Genomic DNA, 20,493 nt, shown 5'->3' on the forward strand with positions numbered 1-20,493 from the left:
GCAGGAAGGGATGGGGTTTAGACTTCCTTTAAATGGCGCTCTGCCCCACCCCTAGGATAAGCAAAATACATCGTAACTGGAACAAATTAATGTACTGGGGAAATTTCAGCGCTTTGTCGAGTCGAGTCGGGTGCTTCCTGGAATATCATTATGAAGGTCCCCAATCCTACCAGCCTGAGCCTTGGAAAGTCCCGAAGCAACGTCCTGGGTAGAGCTATAACCGGCGCCTCGAGCCGTCGCCCACGTCGCCCTGTGGGAGCATCTCCCTGGGATCCGGGCAGAGTTGCCGGCAACGTTGAGGCTCGGAGGCCGCAGGGAGCCCTTTCTCTCCGTTGGAATCTAAAGTGTGTTTTTCCCAAGCGGGTTTATGTAGGCGTTTTGGCTAAAATTAAGGTTGTTTCCATTATCTTCTGGCTTCCTCCCCCAGCTGTCAGGGCTCACGGGGCCCCGCCCAGGGGACACCGCCACCAATCACCTCTTCCCTCTTTCAGCTGGCGCTGGACACACACTACTGGACTTGGATAAACCACTTTGTGATCTGGGGGTCACTGCTGTTCTACGTCGTCTTTTCCCTCCTCTGGGGAGGAATTATCTGGTATGGAGTTGATAATTATAGAATCACCATTACGTTACTAGTCCTGCGGTGTCTTTCCTCGAGGGCTGACAACCGTTATCTGTACGACCTCGTTCCTGTGTGCGGGAAGGGCGTGGCGCCAGGGCCAGGGGCCCGCAGGGGACGAGGCGGGTGTGGTCCCTGCTCCTTTCCGCCAGGTTCTCAGTGGGGGAGACACGCTGCATCATACATGCGACAGGGGAGGAGCAGACCGCACGCTACAGCAAGGGACCTATTTCAGATCAAAGGTTGGGGAAGGCCTCTCCAAAAAAAGCTGTTATTTAAACGGAAACCTGGGAGAAAAGCACTGTCATCCTCACGGTGGGTGCACCAGGGGAGCTGGCCCTGGGCCGAGGCGGTCGGACGCCAGACAGAGCCCTTCCTAAGGAAGGGAGCCCCACGTGCAGACACCTTGGGGCAGGGCCCGGCAGTGGAAGGGAGGTCCAGCCTGTCGGCCACGCAGGACCTAGAGCCCAGCCTGCCGCCAGCGAGGATTTTAAGCAGAGAAGCATCCGAGTCCGACTGCACTTTTAGGAAGGCCACCGTGGCTGCTGTGTTGAAAGTGAACTTGGGAGGGGAGCACAAACAAGACAAGCAGTCTAGAGACCATTGCGGTGCAGCGCTCAGTACTGACGAGGGCAGCAAGCGGCTGCACTTGGCGTCTGCCACAGGCCTGCCTTGGCCGGCGCTGTTGCGTCTGCCCAGACGTCCTTTCCAACTAGCCTGCCTGGTGAGCCCCTGTTCATCTTTCGAAGCCCGGCGGCCCGTCAGCCTCCTCCACTCTTCCCTCGAGTCGCCTCCCAGGCGGGCATTTCCACCTGGTCCCTCAAGCAGTTGCTCCTTCCCCTGTCACGGCGTATATGCTGGATTTACCTGCACTTCTCCCGTTTACGTTCCCACCTCCCCCATGAGCTGGAGAATTTCCCGATCAGGGCTGGGACTGGGGGCAGGCGAGTGCGGCCCGGGACCACAGCCTGGCCGAACGGGAGGCCGGAAGCAGTGTCCCCTCCACCTGGCGTCCCAAGTGCTGCTCTCGGCTCCCGGGAGGGGCAGGCGGCCCCTGAAATGGGGGAGAGGCTCCCCGGTCCGTGAGGCCCCCACGTGGAGGTTGCTGAGCTGACGTCCACCCAATGACCCGCTCTGTTGCTGAGCCCCCGGTGGCCAGATCGGTGCGTTGCACATTCTTGGAGACCAGGAAATCCAGGAAAACCAGACCAGCTTTTGGTGGGTTTCCAGCAGCCCTGCCCCAGGCCAAAGGTCTCCAGAGCGGCTGTGTAAATGGGAGGCTCCCCCGAAAACTCCCGGCCAGCTCCTGGGCCTTGGGGCTTCGGAGCCATGAAGCCGTGTGACTCAAGTTTAGCATCATCACTGCCCCTTTCCAGAGGCTTTTGTGATTCACCTGGCAGGAGAGTCATTTCATTCTCTGTATTTTTATGGAAATTTAAAAATTATATTATGGCATAATTTTTTAAGTATTTAATCATTCTGCTGACGCGTGCAGATATGAATGCATGAAGATAGGCGTGCTTGCATATCTTTTCCATATTAATAGCTATTATGCAGATATGATCCTAAGGTGCAAAAAAAATCACCTACTTCATCTTTTAAAATCTTTCCCGCTGTTCTGAAACTGAACTTTGGGGACTTATTTTCCCCTTTGGGATGACTTCATAGAATTCCTCTCCTTTTCCCGTGCGCTAACATGCAGCGTTACAGGGAGAGCTCACAAGCCAGTGTTTCCCGTGCGCTAACATGCAGCGTTACAGGGAGAGCTCACAAGCCAGTGTTTCCCGTGCGCTAACATGCAGCGTTACAGGGAGAGCTCACACGTCCGTGTTTCTGTGATTAGGCCCAGCAGGCAGGCTAGGTGGCTTGTCCAGTGACTGTCGTGACAAAAGTGAAAACTGCCAGAACGAACGGGCTCTTCCTGCAAGTAGAGAAAACGGGCCAGGATTTCGGCGTTTCTCCTGCCATCGTGTCATGTTTCTTCTTTCCCTCGACGCTGCAGGCCGTTCCTCAATTATCAAAGGATGTACTATGTGTTCATACAAATGCTGTCCAGCGGCCCCGCCTGGCTGGCCGTCGTCCTGCTCGTCACCGTCAGCCTCCTTCCCGACGTCCTCAAGAAAGTGCTATGCAGGCAGCTGTGGCCCAGCGCCACCGAGCGAGTCCAGGTACCGCCCCGGGCGCCGCCGTGGGGGCGGGCAGGCCTTGGAAAGGGGAGCGGGAAAGGTTGGGTTTGGAAATGTGGTCGGTCCACCGTGACTAATGAGTTCCGTGATGACACGTGGTTTTACAGCTGAACCTAGACGACCAGTGGTTAGACTTGAGCGGCCAGTCCCTGAACTAAGAAAAAGATTAAGAGAAAAAGATGAAACCAGTACAAAAGGCAAATTGTTTTGTGTACATTTTTAAAAGTTTTTTCAACTAATCCTTACCTTGAAGGTAAAATTGCATTAATTTTAGGGATGGTGAATTTGGCTCAGACTTTAGCATTTATTTTGGGGAATTCTGGTTATGAGTAGGTAGGGCTGTTGTTTTCCACACTCCCAAACGGAAGCCGACCAGCTGAATTCTGATTCAGCAAAGATGAGAGGTTCAAAGGATGCCCGCCCAGACTGGCATCGGACACAGAGGTGGTGCTCAGAGCTTCCCAAGAGCACCCTGACCCTCCCCGGAGTTCTTAGGGAGGTGATGTCGCCCGTCCCCTTACCCCTGTGGCCCCCCACACCCTCTCAGCCCTGTGACTTGCCCTTGGAGGTGCAGGCCTCGGGAAGAGGAGGAAGGATGCTAGTGAGAGGGCAGAGGCCGCGGCAGGGCCCGGGGCTGCAGGATGCTTGTCTCACCTGTAGCGCAAGGTGCTTGTGCAGGTGAAGGGGGCGGGCCGTGCAGCTGGGGAGGGACAGGAGGGAGGGTGGCAACAGGAGAGGCCGAGTGGCACGTCCTGGGGCCGAGTCGCTCTGAGAAGCTCAGGGGCCCGTGGTCTCAGTCCCCAGGCGCCGTTGGCCGGCTTTGGGGTGGAAAGCGGGTGGGCCTCCGGGGGCTGCAGCCGCGCTCACGGCACTTGCCCCCGCTCCCCTCCCAGCAGGTGACGGGTCGGATGGGCCTTCAGATCCCTGGTACTGGTTTACAGTGCTGAGCGCAGTGCCCCAGCCCCGGAGATTCTGCTGGGTTTGTAAAGTCAGTGCCCAGACGAGACGCAGGAGGGGTTAGTGCAGGTCCACGTCTGACAACTTCATCACGAGTTGCTCACAGCTGTCCGGGGCTGTTCCGGGCGGGACACAGGCGGGAGTGTGAGGGGAGGGATTCCGCCCGCCTGGGCCGGTGTGGCCTGGTTTCCGGCGGCTGCACGGATGTCCGGAGGCTGCCTCCGTCTCACCGGACTCACCGCCTTTTCTTTCTCTTCCCTTCTTCGTTCCTTTCGTCTTCCGGCCTCTTTGCCCAAATAACCACCTTGTTTAACGATGTGCATGGCCTCCTGACCTCTGACCTCTGACCTCTGGGACGGGCAGACTAGGAACCAGTGCCTTTCTGTCGAGCAGCCCACCGTCTTTATGCTTTCTCAGACTTCCAGCAGTCTGACTTTCTAACGGAACAAGGTGACGCTTTTCTGTCTTTCTGCATGTTTGGGACTTAGTCGCAGCACCGCACAGGGCTGACAGTTAAGCTCGGAGCCGCGCTCACAGGCCCGCCCCGGGCAGCACCGGGCCGCTGGCGCCGGGGATGCAGGGTGCTGGGCTCCTGCCGTCCGCGCCACTGACCGCTGACCGGGGCCTGTACGTGTCCCTGAGGAGCGTCAGAGCCCCTGTGCGTAGGTGGCTGCCGCGAGGCTGGTCCTGGTCCCCGCACGGGGCGGGGGGGCCGCTCCTGAGTCCCAGAGCCCGCCCTGCAGGCGGGACTGAGGGCCTCCGGAGAGGCCAGACTCAGGCCGTGCCACCGGGCTGCAGACAAAGCCAGGACAGACGTGTTTGGGGTCAACTTTTTTACCAAAGTTCCTCTTAACTTTTTTAAAAAGTCTGATCATTTTTAGAAAAAGGCGCTGACCTTGCCTTAAAGGGCCGTAGCGCCTCTCTCTCGGGCACACAGAGCCATTCACACAGTTTTCTGTGGCCGCCGCCCGGGATCAAAGGCGTTTCGTCCAGAGCCAAGGCTTCAGGGACACGGCGTATCTGTTTTCAGTTGTTTGTGTACCTGATGCCTCGTTTCTCTGTGCTCCAAATCAGGCACACTTTGAAGATCTGTATTTGGTGTTACTGCTTTACTAAGGCAGCTTGCTTAATGGGAAAATGCCTAAAGCAAAAAAAAAAAGGCTTTTTCTTTTAATAACTGTTCATATGCTATACAGCTTTAGCACTGTTTTTTAACTAGCAGGATGGTACATTTTTTAAGTTCGAGTAATTATTGGTAATCGACATTTTTTTAATCTGATGCCATCAGAGTTTTTTAGAATAAGTTACATCATTTCATCTTGCTGTTCACACACTTGAAAACATTCAGGATGAAATTATTAGGAACATTTTAATATGTCACAGGAGGTGCTTATGAGATCGGTTAAATCATGCCAACTCCAGGCTAAAACTAAATCCTCTGACTGTTAATGGAGTTCATTTAGAGTTGATTTGCAGAAGCCAGACTCTGGCCGCTTGGAGCAGGGCCCTGAGCTCTGTGTGTCCGTAGCCGCGGCCGTGACCCCAGGGTGCCTGGAGCCTGCACTCCGGGCACACACAGGGTCAGCGTGTTGTTGCTGGAGAACCGTCCAATTTCTGCAAAACTTGGGAGGAACAAACACTTGACTAGCCCTTTTGGGGGACGCACTGCGTTTGAGAGGGATGGCTTTTTCTTTTCACCTGTCCTGTTAAAGCGAAAAACATGGCAGGCACCGTGTGTGTACTTATAGATACGTGTGCATTTCTGGTTTCTACATCCATTTGCACACACAGTCGTGTGCGTTTCCGCCCCTGCAAAGAGCAGCCACCCCAGCGCTTGTCTGCTTCACCCCCTCCCCGCCAGAGAACATTCTGCAGCTCAAACTTGTGATTCTTCGACTCCTACAATTCTCTTCTTCCTTGTTACTGAGAAACTCATACAGCTTGACTCGAAAATCTCAAGTGTTCAGATGCCTGGCCCCGCTGACCTGTGGCCCTGTGACTCCTTGGACCTCCCAGATTCTGGTCTCAGGCCGGGACTCCTCTGTTTGACCAGAGACGGGGCCGAGGGAGGGGGGGTCGGGCAGGAACACAGAGAGGGACAGGCAGGCGGACAGAACGGGACAGAGGGACGGGCACAGAGCTCCTCCCTTGGGGCCAGGTGCCCTCTTGGGGAGCCCAGCCGTGCCGGGGTGGTCTCGGGGAGCGGGCAAGGTCGCTAGCCGACGCCCCACGCTGGGCAGCAGCCTCCCCGGTGGCCCGGCCTCCCCTCCGCGGGCTCAGTGTCTGTCCTCGCCTTGCAGAGGAGCTCGAGCCGCCGAGCCCCGGCCGACGCCGCGCCCAGCCCTGACCGGCCTCTCCTGACGGACCCCGAGCCGCGGCCGAGGCGCGAGTAGCTGGCGGATAGGTAACGGCCGCCCGCGGGCAGCCCGGTGTGCTGTGCTCTGGCCGACCGCGCGCTTTTCCTCCAAAGTTTTGCGTGCTGTGCTGTGTCTGTCAGGTTCGTGGTCACAAAGAGAGGCTTTTACACACGTGGGTTCCATCCCAGGTAAGTGGCCCGCCCAAGAGGCCGGCCGCGTGGGCTGCGTGCCGTGCACACGCACGCACACGCCTGCACACCTGTGCAGCGCACACGCCCGGCGGATGGCGCCCCACACGAGTCTGGTGTCTGGCGTCCAGAGCACGGTTCATTCATTCTCGTCCGTGGTGGTGGGAGTGGCTTCACCTGAAAGGTCCATCAGGAAAGACCACCTTTCGAAGCAAAAAAGGGGATCTGGAGTGAGCGGCCCGAGCCTCGGCTGGGGCAGGTGTCCAGCAGCGCCTCCAGCGTCTAGAGCAGGCGTCTCCCGCCCGGCCGCCCCTCCCCTCCCTGCCCGTTGGATGCGAACGCACGCGTGGGCCGGGGAGATGCCTCTGGGGGCGCTGGGTAGCGCGAGGTCAGCATCCCCATTAGAGAAACCGCAGCCAGCCCGGGCCCAGCGAGGGCCTTCGTGTTTTCACGCGTGTCTTCTGCGGGACGGTGGACCCGAGAAGGGGACACAGTCGCAGCCGGGACGGTCCACCCGCCTCCTCCGTGTCTGGTCCGGCTGTGTTCAGGGGAGCCCAGGCCGGGGCAGCAAGGGCGGCGGCCACGTCGGGGCGGCGGGTCAGACGACGGGTGCTCGACGGGATTCTCGTGGGGTCCCGGCACTGACTCTGTCCTTTCTGTTTCCGACAGACCACGTGCTTGGTGTCAGGACCACCTCTCGGGAGTCACCCTCTTGCCTCTCTGTAGACCCCAGCCCTGGGCAGTGGCGTGGGAGGGCGGGGGGCGCCAGGCCCCCTCCTGCCCAGCCTCTCCCACCCCCCGCGTCCCCACCCGGCTAGAGACCCTGCTCCCGTGGCCCGAGGGGAGACCGGATGCACGGATCACGGGTCCAGCCGCTAAGAGCCGCACGGTGAAGGGGACAGGACAGGCGTCCCCCGGCGGCGACCAGGCAGGACGCACACGAGCCCTCGGTGCCCCCCGTGGGAGCAGAAGGACGTCCGCGGGGGGTCGCGGTTCGCCCCGGGTGAGGCCGCTCCGCGACCTCCTGGGAAGCGCAGGGGTCGGGTCTGGCCCCTCCTCCCGGGCCCCCAAACCTCTGCTTTCGGAACCAGCCCACGGACACCCCAGGACCGGCACCCCTCCCTCCCATCCGTCCACTGTTGGCGCCGGGACCCGCAGTAGCGAGGCTGACCGTGGCCGTGTCTGGTCCCACGTCCCTTCCTGCGCGGGGCTGGGACCTGTGTGCTTCGGCACCTCCTGCTGCCTCCCCCCAGCTGCCTCTGCGAAGAGGGGAACCTGTCCAGTAAAGCTTCCGGCCCAGGTTCCGGGCGCTTCATCTTCCTGCCCCCGAGGGTGCGGCTCAGCGGGGCGCCCTTGCTTTGGGGGTTCGAGGGGAAGGGTGGGGTCTGGGTGCCCCCGAGGGGCCGGCCTCCGGCTGCGGCGCTCAGGCCCCCATTAAGAGTGGTCGGCCTCCCAGGCGGCGTTGTCCCCCAGATCTGTGTCAGGCCCACAGCTCTGACAAGGGGGCCTGGGCGACCTGAAAAGCAATATCGCCGCCCTCGCCGCCGCCGCGCTCGCTCTGACCAAAACCTGCTCTGCCGGGGCTCCTATCCGTGTCTCCTGGGGCGGGGGTGGGGGTGGGGGTTGAACCGTCAGAAGGCAGCTGTGCTGTAAACTCCCTGTGACTTTGCTGTACCAGTATCTTATTTCTAGAAATAACCCGTTCGACATAGCCTTAATAGTCCGTAAAGAAGACATTTCAGTTTGAGATTCAGAGCGTAAAACCAGTGGCTTTTTAGGAACGGGTCACCCAGAAGCTAAACATTGCCCCCGCTGGATGCATGAGTGGGATTTCGGGATGCTGGTTGGGGAGTGAACACTGGGTCTACTTCCGAGATGCTGGACATTAGGGATTTCGGGAAGTTCAAATTTCAGTTTGATTGTATAATGTTCACCTATAAACTATTTGTTTAAACGAGGCGATGAGTTCACAGCAAGAACGAGGGTACACGGGTAGTCGGGGTGAAGCAGGTGAAGTATAAACATACCAAAGACTAGGATGACGGGCGTGGCGCTTCCAGGGCGCCGGGGGTGGGAGGGCGTGTCTGTCTGAGGGTCCTCCAGCCTCCGCCCCGCCCTCTGTCACTCAAGCTCCTCGTCCAGTGTGTGGTCCACCCTAGAGCCTGCAAACAATGGTGTGTGCATTTTTACAGTCGTTTTTAAGAACCTAAAATGGGTATAAATGTAATACATGTGGGGGACAGGTTCTCTGTACGTTTAGTTAACAAATTGTTTGTAATGTATTTTTTTAGAAATCTTAAAATTCCCTTTGCACTGAAGTATTTTCATAGCTGTTTATAATCTCTTTTATTCATTTATTTGTTAATGTATCATATCTAATTTTTAAAGTATGTTTTTAAAGCTTTTATTTTTTAAGTTGATGACATTTGGGCCACTTTACATTTGAATTCTGATGAACATTTTGGCTGAATGTCTCAATACCTGATGAATGTGAATTTTCAGATTTGATTTTATTCTCTACACCTGTTTACTTTTGATGTTTCTGACGGTAGCGAGTAGCTAAAAGGCATATTTCGAGTATGATAATTTGCTATGCTTTCTTCACAGTTCATTGCCATTTCATCTGCTTTTCATTTGGTTTTTAATTTCTATCCTTCAGCCTTAAAATAGAAGCTTCTTGACGGTTCTGTGTCCTCTCTTTGCCTGTATTGAGACGGTTACCATTTACCTGGGATAAGTCAAGTCTCCTTATGAAAGTTACTGACCTTTACATGCTTCAAAAAGTCTCTTTTTAAAATTGTTTGGGAAATTATTAAGTGACTGTGCCTGATAATTTGAAATAGGTGAGGGGCATGAGATCAAAAGTAAAGTCAAAGGAGGGACAGGAGAACCCACCGAAGTGACATTTCAGACAAGACAATGAGATGCCCACCTGACAGTGGGCAGTACTTACTTGCCTTACACTAACCTTAAAGCAAGTAATTTAAGCATTGTCCTTAGTTTTGAAAATCTTACAGCTGCACGTTAATCACTTATTAACATTTCCCCCCTTGGTCCAGACGTCTGGTTCCTGACGCACACGCCATCCCCCAAAGCAAGCTGTCTGTAGGCCGTGTTGCCCCGGCCACCTCCGTGCTCCTGCTTTCAGCTCCCGGCCACCCGAGGCCGCAGGTGCATACACATCCCACGTCCTAAGGGGACCCTGTGGGGGCCTCTGAGCCCCACCCTCAGGACAGGTGGCTGCCAGCAGCCCTCGGACCCTCCCAGCTGCAGCGTCCTTGTGTCCAGAGCTGGGAGTAAAGACCCTCTCTTGGCAACTCCTGTTAGAACCCAAATCAGCCCATTCCTGTGCCCTTGATTACGCGGGGTGAACGCAGACCAAACGACCCGTGCCCCCCTCCCCGGGGGGGGGGGGCATGGCCCCCTGAGACCCTCTGCTGGCAGTGCCCGGCCGCCACGGAAGGAGCCCAGAAACGCCACCTTCTGCAGTAACAGGTTTATAGAAGCATAGTTTGGCCTGGTGAGATTTTGCAGCTTTAACTACAGAACTGCCTTGCACATGCTGTGTAACTATTCTTAAGTTCATGGGCATCAACCAGAAGTTCAGGGCAAAACCTAAGGGAAGTTTCCGGCCTTTTCCTTTAAAACCACTAAGTTCGTCTGTTTTGCACTATTAATGACGTAATACAACCACTTCTGCTTTATCTTAAAATTAATGGTATTTATTTGACAACTCAGTGTAACAGCTTGCTATGCACTTTCTTTTGGAAGTTTCCCATTTGTAACTTTAAAAACAGGAAAAATGTCAGCTGGCAAACGCATTCTTTTTTTTTCTTTTTCGTTAGAGGTGAATGGGGGTGAGAATCACTGATTGTCTATAAACAAAGCTTTAATGAAGATGTGTCAGAGTATTATTAAAGTGTGATTCTACTTTTGCAGAAAAAAATCTAAAGATCAGTTTATATAGCTTTATTTTTTACCTTATCAAAATATACAGAATTTTAATATGCGTATATTGTCTCTGACTTAAAGTTATAATGTGTCTCTGCATTGCTGTTTAAAATGTCCATTCATTATGTAATGTAATAAAAGAGAATCTTCAAAAATGTATTTAACATGAATGTTATCTCTAGGTGTTGTCATCATAAATACTGGAAGTTATTTTTAAATTATTGACTATAGTAGGTGCGTTTAAGATAATAAATCAGCCTCCAAACAGTAATGTTTAATTGATAATTATTTATTAACCTGCTTTGAAAAATTAAATTGTGAATTAAACCAAATCTTTAATTTCTGTAGAATTTATTTTGTATGCTACTGTTTTTAACTTTTATTTCTGTAGATAAAGTATATCTTCATAATACAAATTATGATTGGACTTTTCTGCAGATTAAGCAGGAGACCTGAATCTGCTTGCAATAAAGAAGAAGAAAGGTCTGGATTAGTTTCTTTACAAATTAAAAACATCATAGGAGTTGGTCTTAACCTTCTGCTAAGAGGAGCTGCCGGGTAAACACTCTCAAAGCGAGTGTCTCTGTTTGGGATGAAGTGGAGGGCACTGTGGGAGCTGGTGCCTTGGGAACGTGTGGGACCCCGTGCCGCCCCGAGGTCAGGTCGAGGGGCGCAGGACAGGAAGCTCAGTGTCGGATTTCCTAGCGCTGAGATCCTGCCCATCCCCCTCCAGCTGCTCCCTGACCCTCCGCCGGAGACCCCTTTCCATCTGGATTCCTCCCCTTTCCCTCCAGGCTCTCCTCCCTTCCCCGCCCTTGTCCAGGCCCCCCGGTCCCACAGGCTCGTGGGCGGTCGGAGGGAGGGCGGGCTCTGTGCGCCCAGCACCCCGCGCTCGCGCTCGGGTTCCTGCCCCCGCCAGCCCTGGCCTCCCCGCCCCCTGGCCGCTGCTCCCACCAGCACCACCGAGCTCCCTGTCTCCTCTGAAAGCTTCAACCTCAGAAAACTCCACACATCCTCACACCAGGTCTCATTCCTGGGATTAGGGGACCAGGGTGGAGCCAGGTCGAGGGTCCTGAGAAAGGGCCTCCCTGGGCTGGGGCAGGACTGCCGCTTCAGGGCCCACTGGCTCCCTGGGAAGAACCGGCTCCGGCCTCCAGCTTCACCGGGCACAGTTCTAAACTGGGGGCTTTTTTCCCGGCTCCCAAACACCATGAAACAAGCACACAGCCGAGGCGAGTAACTCACCCTGAGTGGGTGACCTTGGCTGTCAGACCAAACGCCAGCAGCCAACACAGCTACAGACGCTACAGGAAGCAGATGCTGCCGGTGAGTCGGAGTCCCGGGGCTGCTGTTTGCTGTGGTCCGGTGTCCGCACCCGCCTCAGGTGACCCAAACGTGTGACCACGCTAACCTGGGCAGCTGGGAGGAGGTGCTGGCCTTTCAGAGCGAGTGAGGGCACCCTCGCCTGAGGCTCTGCAGGTGTGAACAGCCAGCCTGTGCGCCCGTGTTCACGTGAACACAGCCCTTTATTCTACTGGGCGTATCCCAGCTTGAACAACACCCACGTTATTAAGCTTCCTCTTTCATGGAAAAATCTTAGAAACACATAATTTCTCAATTCCTTTCTTGCACTAAGGGGATACCACTAAAACTGTATCATCGTATTAACTTCCCCACAGAAAATGCTCACCCCTTTGTACATTTTTATTATTCACCCCTTTGTACTTTTTTATTATTCACCCCTTTGTACATTTTTATTATTCAGGCCGTTCGAATAATTCAGGAGCATTTAATTAGCAATCTTCTAATTCCTCATCGAGGTACATTAGTCCTAATCAAGCCTGACGGAGGCCCAGCAGAAATCGAGAGATGCAGCATCTTTAATCAGATGAAGAATTTCTTACTCAAGACATCAAACCCCACAACTGGTGGACAGGTGTCATGTCTAAAGGCAATCTTGAGTCAGCGCTTGACACCCAGAGAAATTTACACTTAATGCCCCACACAGCACGTTCTTCACATTCTTCAAGGCCCCCGTCTCTTCGTTACATAGTGTTGTGTGCTCCACTGACCCATCAGCAAGGCATGAGAACTCATAACACCCCAGAAACCATGAGAAGGGCTGCGCCTTGTACCTGAGGGGCCTATGACAGACCCTGTCCCAATTTATTTGTTAAAACTTTAATGAGAAATATGGATTACTAGATGTACTACTTATTAAGAGTATGTATTATCCTTTAAGATTAGTTATACAGGGGCTTCCCTAGTGGTGCAGTTGTTAAGAATCTGTCTGCCAATGCAGGGGACACGGGTTCGAGCCCTGGTCTGGGAAGATCCCACGCGCCGTGGAGCAGCTGGGCCTGTGCGCCGCCAACTACAGAGCCCACGCACCGCGACGAAGAGTAGCGCTGCAACTAGAGAAAGCGCGCGCGCAGCAACGAAGACCCAACACAGCCAAAAGTAAATAAATTAATTAATTTCAAAAAATAGTTACACAACATCATAATTTGAAAAAGTTCACTCATCAATGCTCTTATTCACTTGGTTTTTACAAGATCCAAAGAGAGAGAGAGGGTTGTAAAATAATTAAGAATAAAATTTCCTCTGAGACTCAGATAGTTTCAGTACCTTTAGAATTTTAAAAAGACCTACTGTAAAGTCTCAAAATATAAGCCAAGTATCAAAATAAACATGGTGCTTTAATTAGCTAAGACTTTGTCTTGTTTATGAATGATTACGGTTCCCAAATTCTTATAAACTAGTTGAGCAGAAAATATATGTGTTGTTGGGGACATGAAGGCTAAAACAGACCGGCGACACCGAATGTGTGAAACCTGAAGAGACTGGCTATTATTGTAGCACTTGTAGGTCGTCTTACCACAGTTAAGAGGAGGTCATTCCATGTGGACAGGACAGTGTGAAAGAATCACCAGGCAGCACAGTAAAGCCACTTGGAAGAAAATATGTGTCTCCTGTTCCCTGGGGCTGTGGTGGCCCACGGCTCAAACAGGAACTGACTGTCTGAGGTCAGGCTGGCTCCCTCGGGGCTGGGAGGGAGGGTCCGCCCCTGGGGCTCCTGGAGACCCTGTCCCTGTGCCTGTCTGTATCCCAACGTCCCATCTTTATAAGGACGTCCGTCACATTGGGTTAGGGGCCCACGCTGATGACCTTCTGTTACAGTAGTTGTGTCTGTAAAGACCTTATTTCCAAATAAGGTCACATTCTAAAGCGCCAGGGGTTAGGCTCTCAACATACCTTTCTGGGGAGACACAATTCAACCCATCAGTCTGTTTGGGGCGACCACGGGGACTGTACCCTTGGGATGCGCAGAGGGCCGGGGTGTTTGAGGGCAGAGCTCAGCTGCCTCCCCGCTCCCGGGGCTGCTAACTCCCGCCGCCTCCACGCTGTCCGCCTGGGGGTGCAAGCCCGTGGCCACCGTGGGCCCAGCGGGGCCCGCCCACACCGCGCCGGCGTTCGCAGCCCGACGGGTTCGTCCCAGGGGAGCCGCCCCGCGCAGCAGCCAGCACGGGGCCTGGGGCCTTTGCTGCTGCCTGAATAACTCCGGGAACGGGAGGCTCAGGGCCCTGCCCGCCCCGCCGGCCCCGCGGCAGAGCCGGGCACCGGGCCGGAGGTGCCTCAGCTCAGGGGGAGCGCGGGAGGAAGGGTCGGGGCCCGGTGGTCCTCCCCGGCCGGTTGGCTCTCTGACGCCCTAGCGACGGGGTAGGCAGCCCCCCAGCCCCCCAGCGGGACGGCCCTTCAGGGCTCCTCAGGACCCCAGAGGACCAGGTCCCGTGCCTGGCCTCCCGCGGGTCCCAGGGGACGCCAGGCTTACGGAGAGCAGGGCGGTTCTCCCCGCTCGGGTGTTACTACGTCCTTTAACACAACTTCTCTGTGGGAGCAACGCTTTCCACAAAGGCTTTATTTACTCTCAAGCGGCAAAGTTCCAACTCCCCGAGCGGCCATCAGCACGGTGACCGAGCGGGGACGCCGCTCACAGCTGCCGGGCGCCCGCAGGCCCGAGCTGCCCGGGGTCCAGGCCGCCAGCCCCACCTCTGCGGAGGCCACGGGCCACGGCCCGGCTCCGCCTCCCACCCCGGGAACGACCCCGTGCGGGGGCGGAGGCTCCCCAGGCGAGCTGTCCCCGAAACCTCGGCTCCCCGGGGCCCTTTCTACAACTCCACTTGTGATGCTAATTTCCTTGCGCTTCCCCCGGGCCTCGGGCCCGGAAAGCCGGCCGAGCAGGCACAAAGGGCTCGCCAGGCCCCAGAGGCCGCCGCCAGCAGGCCGCCCGCCGGGCTTTTGTTCTGGGGCTTCGCTGCCCCCGAGTTACGGCCACTTTAATGAGCCCTGGCCACTTCTCAGAGCACAGGGGTCTTGCGGCTTTGTCCCCCGTGCTCTGTGTCCGCCCCACGTCGCTCCCCACATCCCGAGGCCGAACGCCTTCGCGGGGAAGGAAAGGGGCTCCGGGCTCGCTGGCCTGTCTCCGGGGGCGGGCGACCGAGATGGGGGCCCAGGGCCCGTCGGGGGACGCCCGCCTCGGGGCAGGTGGGCGCCAGGTCGGAATCCGTGCCGCGCGGCCGTGGGATCTGAGCCTGCGGATCCCCTGACCGGGGTCGCGCGGGTCGGCGACTGCTTCCCCGCGTTTCCGCGCCGGCGGCGCTGTCCGCACGCCCCGCAGAGGAGGCCTCGCTTTGGACTTCCGCGGCTCCAGTAAGCGGTACCCAAACAGCCTCGGGGGGGGCACCCCCGTGACCCAAGTCCTCGGCGCGTCGTGGGAAAGAGGGACGGGGTCTTAACAGTTCAGGACCCCACGCTGCCCCACCTGCCTGGTCTCCAGGCCCTTTCTGCCTCCAACCCCGGCTGGTTCTCGGGGGCGTTTCCAGTGGACCCCACCCCCACCCCCCTTGTGTGTTGGAAACCATCCAGCTGGGGGAGTTCCCTGCCTCTACCGTCCTGTCCCCTCAGGCCACCCTCCTTCTGCAGCCGCCGCCGCTGCGCCCGTGAAGGAGCGGGTGACCTGCCCACCCAGGAGCCCTGCCCTCCCCCGCACGCATCCCGTGGGGGGAGAGCCTGCCCGCCTGGGCCCCGGGACGCCGGTGAAGCGCACGCGGACTTGCAAGGCGATGCTGCGTGGCCGCGGGAACCGCACTTTGAGGGGAAAGTCCTTCAGAGGCCCCGCCCTAGAGCCTTTGGGGTTCATGTTGGCCACCTTCGTGGCAGAAGCCCGCGCTTGTTTTACTCACATTTCCCACGTGACCCACTAAATGCAGACGTTTTAAAGCTCCAAGTAAAATAAAGTTTATACCCAGGTCAACATGTGGGATGCTTCAGTCCTGTGCACCTCAGTTTTCTGAGTTCTACTCGGGAACTTGTGTGTGCCCCGAACCCTGGAAGGTCCAAGAGTGAAAAGGCGGGCGCCTGCCTTTTCCGTGCAAACGCCTCCGCAGGGTCGGGGACCCCCCGCGGCCGGCCCTCCGCGAGCCACTTCCTGCCCTGGGATCCGCAAACCCGAAGCCCGGTCCGAGCAGCTCGCGGGCGACGCCCACCTCGACCCTCGGGCCGCGGCACCTGCCCCAAGCAGGCCAACGGGGGGCGTGGGGGGAGCGTGCGGACACGCGGGGCCAGCGGGAGGGGCGGGGCTCGGAGGCTCCTCCCCTCCCTCCCCCACCCCGCGTCCTCCCGGCCCCGCCCACTCGGCTCGCTCCCTCCGCGCTGTCCCCTCCCCCACCGCTCCCTTTACCTCAGACCCTCCGCCCTCCTCCTTCCCCTGCCCCCCGCCACTCGCTTGCCGCCTCCGGAGCAGCCCTCCACCCCACCGCCCTCCTGCCCTCCCCTCCCCTCCCCCCCTCTCCCCTCTCCCCTCCCTCAGGCCGAGGGGGAGCGGCCTCAGCGCGGGCACCTGCGGGCGGAGGCCGCGGACGCGGGGAGGACGGGCCCACGGCCGGGCAGGTGTGTGGGGCTGGAGAAGGGGGGAAGGGGGCCGGGGAAGGGAGGGGGGAGGGCGCTCGGTCAGCTCCTGGAGGCTCCGCTCGCCTCCCGTCCCCGCCCCCGCCCCGCGTGCGACCCGTGAGAGCCCAGGGAGGGGACTCCTGGCGGGGCCGGAGCGCGGGCTCCGCGAGCACAGACGCCCTCCCCGCTGCCGGGGCCGGGGTCCCGCACACCCCGGCAGGTGTCACTCCCAGGCCTTCTCCTGCAGGGTTCCCTCCGCGGAGGAGCCGTCCCCCAGGCTCTGCAGACCCCCAGCAGGTGCCGGGACAGGTGTGATCAGGGCGGGCGGCTGGGGCGTGGGTCCCCGCCCCCCCCCCCCGACTCTGCGCTTCCTGGCCAGGCAGCGGGGGTGGCGTGGCCCCAGCCTGGCTGTTTTGCCTTTCAGCCGGGCCGCAGAAAAGTAGCCTCTGCAGCTTAAAAATAATGCCGTTTGCTCTTTCAACTCCAGAGACTATTGCTGCCAGTTTTTCAAAACCACACTTTGTTGCCTTTCTGTAGCGCTAGACACTTAAATGGGAGCCGGGCAGGAGCTGGTCCTGAAGGAGACTTTCTTCTGGAGGAGGTGCAGCCTCTTAACCTCGCTGAAAGCGTCCCCCTCCGGGGCCACGTGGCTCGCCCCGCCCCTGATGGGCCGCCTGCGAGCCCTGCGCGGGGAAGGGGTTAAGGATGTGTGGGGTGGCCGTGGGAGGCCCCAGGATGTGTGACCGCTGGGAGGGGCAGAGCCAGGCCACAGAAATAGAAGTGCGCTGGTGCTGGAGTGGCTGCCGTGGGCCCCAGGGCGGCAGGGGACCCCGCTGGGCAGGTGGGTGAGGGCCGCAGGCCCTGGGGAAGTCGTCCTTGCGCCTGAGGGTCTTCTAATATGCAAATCATCGGTGAAATGACCGGCCCAAAGCTGGTTTGGGGACCTGAGTTCTGAGCTCTGCTCCAGCCTCCTGGGACCCACTGCAGCGGGAGAGACCACCACCACGGGGGACAGGGAGTCCTGCCCTGCGGTCCTGGGGGGGCGGCCAGGCGGCGCTCTCTCTGGGGTGAGTCAATCCGGGAGGGATAGGAAGAGAGCGTTTTCAGCTCTATTTTAGGACCCCCGCCCCCTGGGGCAGGGGCACCCTCCCAGGTCCTGGCCTCACGGTCTGGGCAGGCGCTAGTGCGGCTGCGGTCAGGAACCCCCCCAGCCTCTGTGGCCTCAGCCCCGCCCCGTGTGACGCCCCTTGGCAGCCAGGACTGTTGTGTGAAACGCTGTGACTAGAGAGCCGAGGACCTTACGCACCCGGAGCCTGATTACGGCCCTCCTGGCTACAGCTTCAGGCAGACCCTTTCCAGAGTGGTGGAGGCACCATCTTCATACAAGAGACCCTCGGAACAAGAGGAGGACGGCAGTCTGACTCGTCGAGGTGATCGGATTTGCGGAGCTCGGTGACAGAGGACTTCTGTGCTTGAAATGGAGCTTGAAATCCCGTCTTTCTCCTCAAGTTGAGTGTCTTCACTCCCCCCCCTCCCCCGACCTCCGCCATCATTGCTGGGCTTCTGTTGAACTCATGTCCTCAGGTCAGCGGTAACTGTAATCGGCGGTCCAAGATCAGCTTTCCACGAGACCCTCTTTCTGAGTTTGGGGCTCCGTTGTGAAAACTGGACATTTATCTGGGAAGCAGCATCCTGGTGACTGGAAGTAAAATGCAGTCACTTGGAAAGAAGAGCTTTCTGCCGATAGGCATTTAAGTACCTTCTGTAAAATGGCGGAAAAACCTGAAGTTGAAAGGAAGGTTACTGGAGTCCTTGTGTGGTGGAAATAAACTGACCTGGAATGTTACAGATTCGGATTCGCAGCATCTGGCCACCAGCTTAGTTGATTTGGTGCTATTTTAAGAGGCTCTGGGAGAAGAAGTTAGAAGTGTAACAGTAACAGTGACAGGAAGGTGACGTTCTGTTCTAGGTAAAGCCCAGCCTCTTGTTCTCAAGTTCACTCATTCCACCCCACCCTCAGCTCAGCTCAGGAGGGCCTGGGTGAAGCTCTTACCCGACAGACAGAGACTCTGGGCTGAGCGCGCGCATACACCCTAAACCTGGCCGAGGGCGTACAGGGCTGCATGTGGAGTCTTCGTGCTGGCGGAGCCGGCCCGTAGTACCCTCGCCGTGGGGACGGCTGCGTCCTGTGTCCTCTGGGCCTCCCCACGTAGAAGGCTGGGGACTTCCAGCCCACGACGGGATTCTGGACACTCCGTGTCTACCGAGAAACTCGTGGACATCTGGAGCCTGACACTTCACTTTGTGGTCAGGGGCCCCTCCTGAAGCGCCTCATCAAGCATCAGGGCAGCCCCAGTCAGCTCCAGGGTCCCCAGGAAACCTGGCCCTCCCTGGAACCTCCCAGCACCTCTTTGGAGACCAAAGGACCAGTCCCTCCGCAGCTCCACGGAAGTGAGCAAGGAGCCGTCCAGGGTCCGTCTGCAGGGCCTGCACCAGGATGGGTAACCTTTGGGACGTGTCAGGTGGAGTGTGGACGTCAGTCACCGCTGGGGGCATTCCGTCCAATCTTTTGAGAAAGTGAAGAACTTTATTCAAAATACCGAGTTGAAACAAAGACAACAATCTGAACAAATCAAAGAGGAAGGTAATGGTGTGGACGTCAAAGAGAGTATCGCTGGAAGGACTTGACATCTTCACAGACTTCGTCCTCCTCGCTTGTCTGTGTCTCATTCCGACTTTAGGGCTGGAAAGGGAGCGCAGTGGGCCTGGCTCCCGCGGGGAAGGCCCTGCTCTTGTCCCGCAAAACGGGCCCGAGGGGCAGGGAGGGCGGGGCGGGTGGAGATGGAGAGTTCACCTCCCTTGAGGGTTGCCCGTCCCAGGCACCGAGTTGGGCAGCCCCTGCCTCCCTTCCTGGTGCCCTAGATGGTGCGGCAGGTGTGAGCGCCACGGAGCACCGCTGCCCCATGGCTGTGGACCCTGGACAAACCGCTCTTCCGGGCTGCGAGCTCCCTGGGGTGGGGCTGCCCCGTGTCTGCGCCCTCAGCGCCCAGGGGGACGACGCAGGTGTGCAGGGAGCTGGCTGAGCAGGTGGCAAGCCGGGGAAGCTCCTGGCGTGGATGTCCCACCGTGCTTGGCCATGTCTAGCCGCCGGGTGACCAAGGCCTCATGTGTGTGCGGGACACCTGGAGCTCGGAGGCCAAGACCACACGTGGGCCCCCGTCATCTCTGGCCTGGCTGCTCGTCAGGGCTTTTTCGGTGGGAAACAGGACGTCGACAGGCACCGACAGGGTTTGGTGCTCTGTGGTGACGCCAGCCTTGAGATTTTTAAAGTGAACAGAGGGTAACAGGAACGCATGTGGGCCTAATGTCTGGGTTTGTCCTCTGCGCCCTTGGACTGTGGGCAGCACCGAGCTGGAGAAACCGCCCTGTCTCCTGGCCTCTCTGGAGGGATGTTTCAGCACCTCTGCGATGCTGCTGTCCACGCAGCTGGAGAAGGAAAATCCCAGTGGAAGGCAGAAGCCCCACCCTCCTGGGCCCCTGGCACCGGCAGCCTCGGGGCCGGAGGCTGACCGCAGAGAGGGGGGCAGCCCTGGACCGTGTCCTGTGGAAGCAGGATGCTCACCCGCCCTCTAGCCGGGTCAGGCCAAGGGCACGTTTCTTCTGTTTCTCACAACAAACTCGTTAAAAGCGAACCTTGGATCTCACACTTGTGTCTTGAGCCTGAGCGGCCGCTGATACTTACAACAGCGCCTTCTTGGGTTGGTGGGAGGGCTGTCCTGGAGTGGGGGGTGGGGCATCGTGGCCACTGGGGTGAGGCAGGCACACCGGCCTTTTCCGTTCCTTCTGGAGGTTTGAGATCACGATCAGCCTGCTCGTGTCGGAAATTCTCTGAGTAGAATTTAAAAGAAAAGAAGACAAAAGAGGGTTTGGGGTTTTGTTTTGTTTTTAGCTAGGGAAATTCCTTTTCCTACTTTTAAATGTCAGAACTAGACTGAAACCACCAGAAGTCTGTAGCATCTGTGCCCTCCCGAGCACCTGCCTGGCCTGGGTTTCTTGGGAAGATGCAGCAGGACCCGAGGACCAGGGCCGAGGGCTGAGGTCCTGCTGGAGGAGATGCTGTGGGTTGTGGCTCCCTTGTCTCTTGTCACCAGGAAGGTCCCTCATCATAGGCTCACGCAAACGGGTTTAATAAAACGTTACAGGGACCTGAAGACATGCCTGGAAAAGTGGCACAAAGTCTCGTGTGGGTAACAGATAAAACAGACAAGGTACTGACCAAAGGCAGT

At 57.5% G+C, this 20,493-nt stretch overlaps 2 protein-coding genes and 1 long non-coding RNA gene across 11 annotated transcripts in view; 2 read left to right on the forward strand and 1 right to left on the reverse strand.

Moving 5' to 3' along the window:
- Positions 1 to 7,350, forward strand: part of ATP11A (ATPase phospholipid transporting 11A) — a 115,049-nt gene extending 107,699 nt beyond the window's left edge. For 2 of the 7 annotated variants that reach the window (XM_067016860.1, XM_067016861.1), the window contains exons 27-30: positions 492 to 595; positions 2,622 to 2,787; positions 4,131 to 4,212; positions 6,977 to 7,350. In XM_067016860.1, the coding sequence (XP_066872961.1) occupies positions 492 to 595; positions 2,622 to 2,787; positions 4,131 to 4,212; positions 6,977 to 7,125 (501 nt within the window). In that variant the 3' untranslated portion in view covers positions 7,126 to 7,350. Of the gene's footprint in view, positions 1 to 491; positions 596 to 2,621; positions 2,788 to 4,125; positions 4,213 to 6,062; positions 6,167 to 6,976 lie in introns of those variants that run through there. The other 5 variants (XM_067016862.1, XM_059041558.2, XM_067016863.1 and 2 more) reach the window with 5 other exon arrangements.
- Positions 1 to 20,493, reverse strand: part of LOC136792825 (uncharacterized) — an 84,994-nt gene that overhangs the window by 30,296 nt on the left and 34,205 nt on the right. The window lies entirely within an intron of this gene.
- Positions 16,050 to 20,493, forward strand: part of MCF2L (MCF.2 cell line derived transforming sequence like) — a 123,095-nt gene continuing 118,651 nt past the window's right edge. For 2 of the 3 annotated variants that reach the window (XM_067016852.1, XM_067016855.1), the window contains exon 1: positions 16,050 to 16,207. The gene's annotated coding sequence lies outside the window, so the exon portion shown is untranslated. The remainder of the gene's footprint in view (positions 16,208 to 20,493) is intronic. The other variant, XM_067016857.1, reaches the window with a different exon arrangement.

The sequence above is a fragment of the Kogia breviceps genome, chromosome 16, assembly GCF_026419965.1.
Source record: "Kogia breviceps isolate mKogBre1 chromosome 16, mKogBre1 haplotype 1, whole genome shotgun sequence".
NCBI classification, from domain to species: Eukaryota; Metazoa; Chordata; class Mammalia; order Artiodactyla; family Physeteridae; genus Kogia; species Kogia breviceps.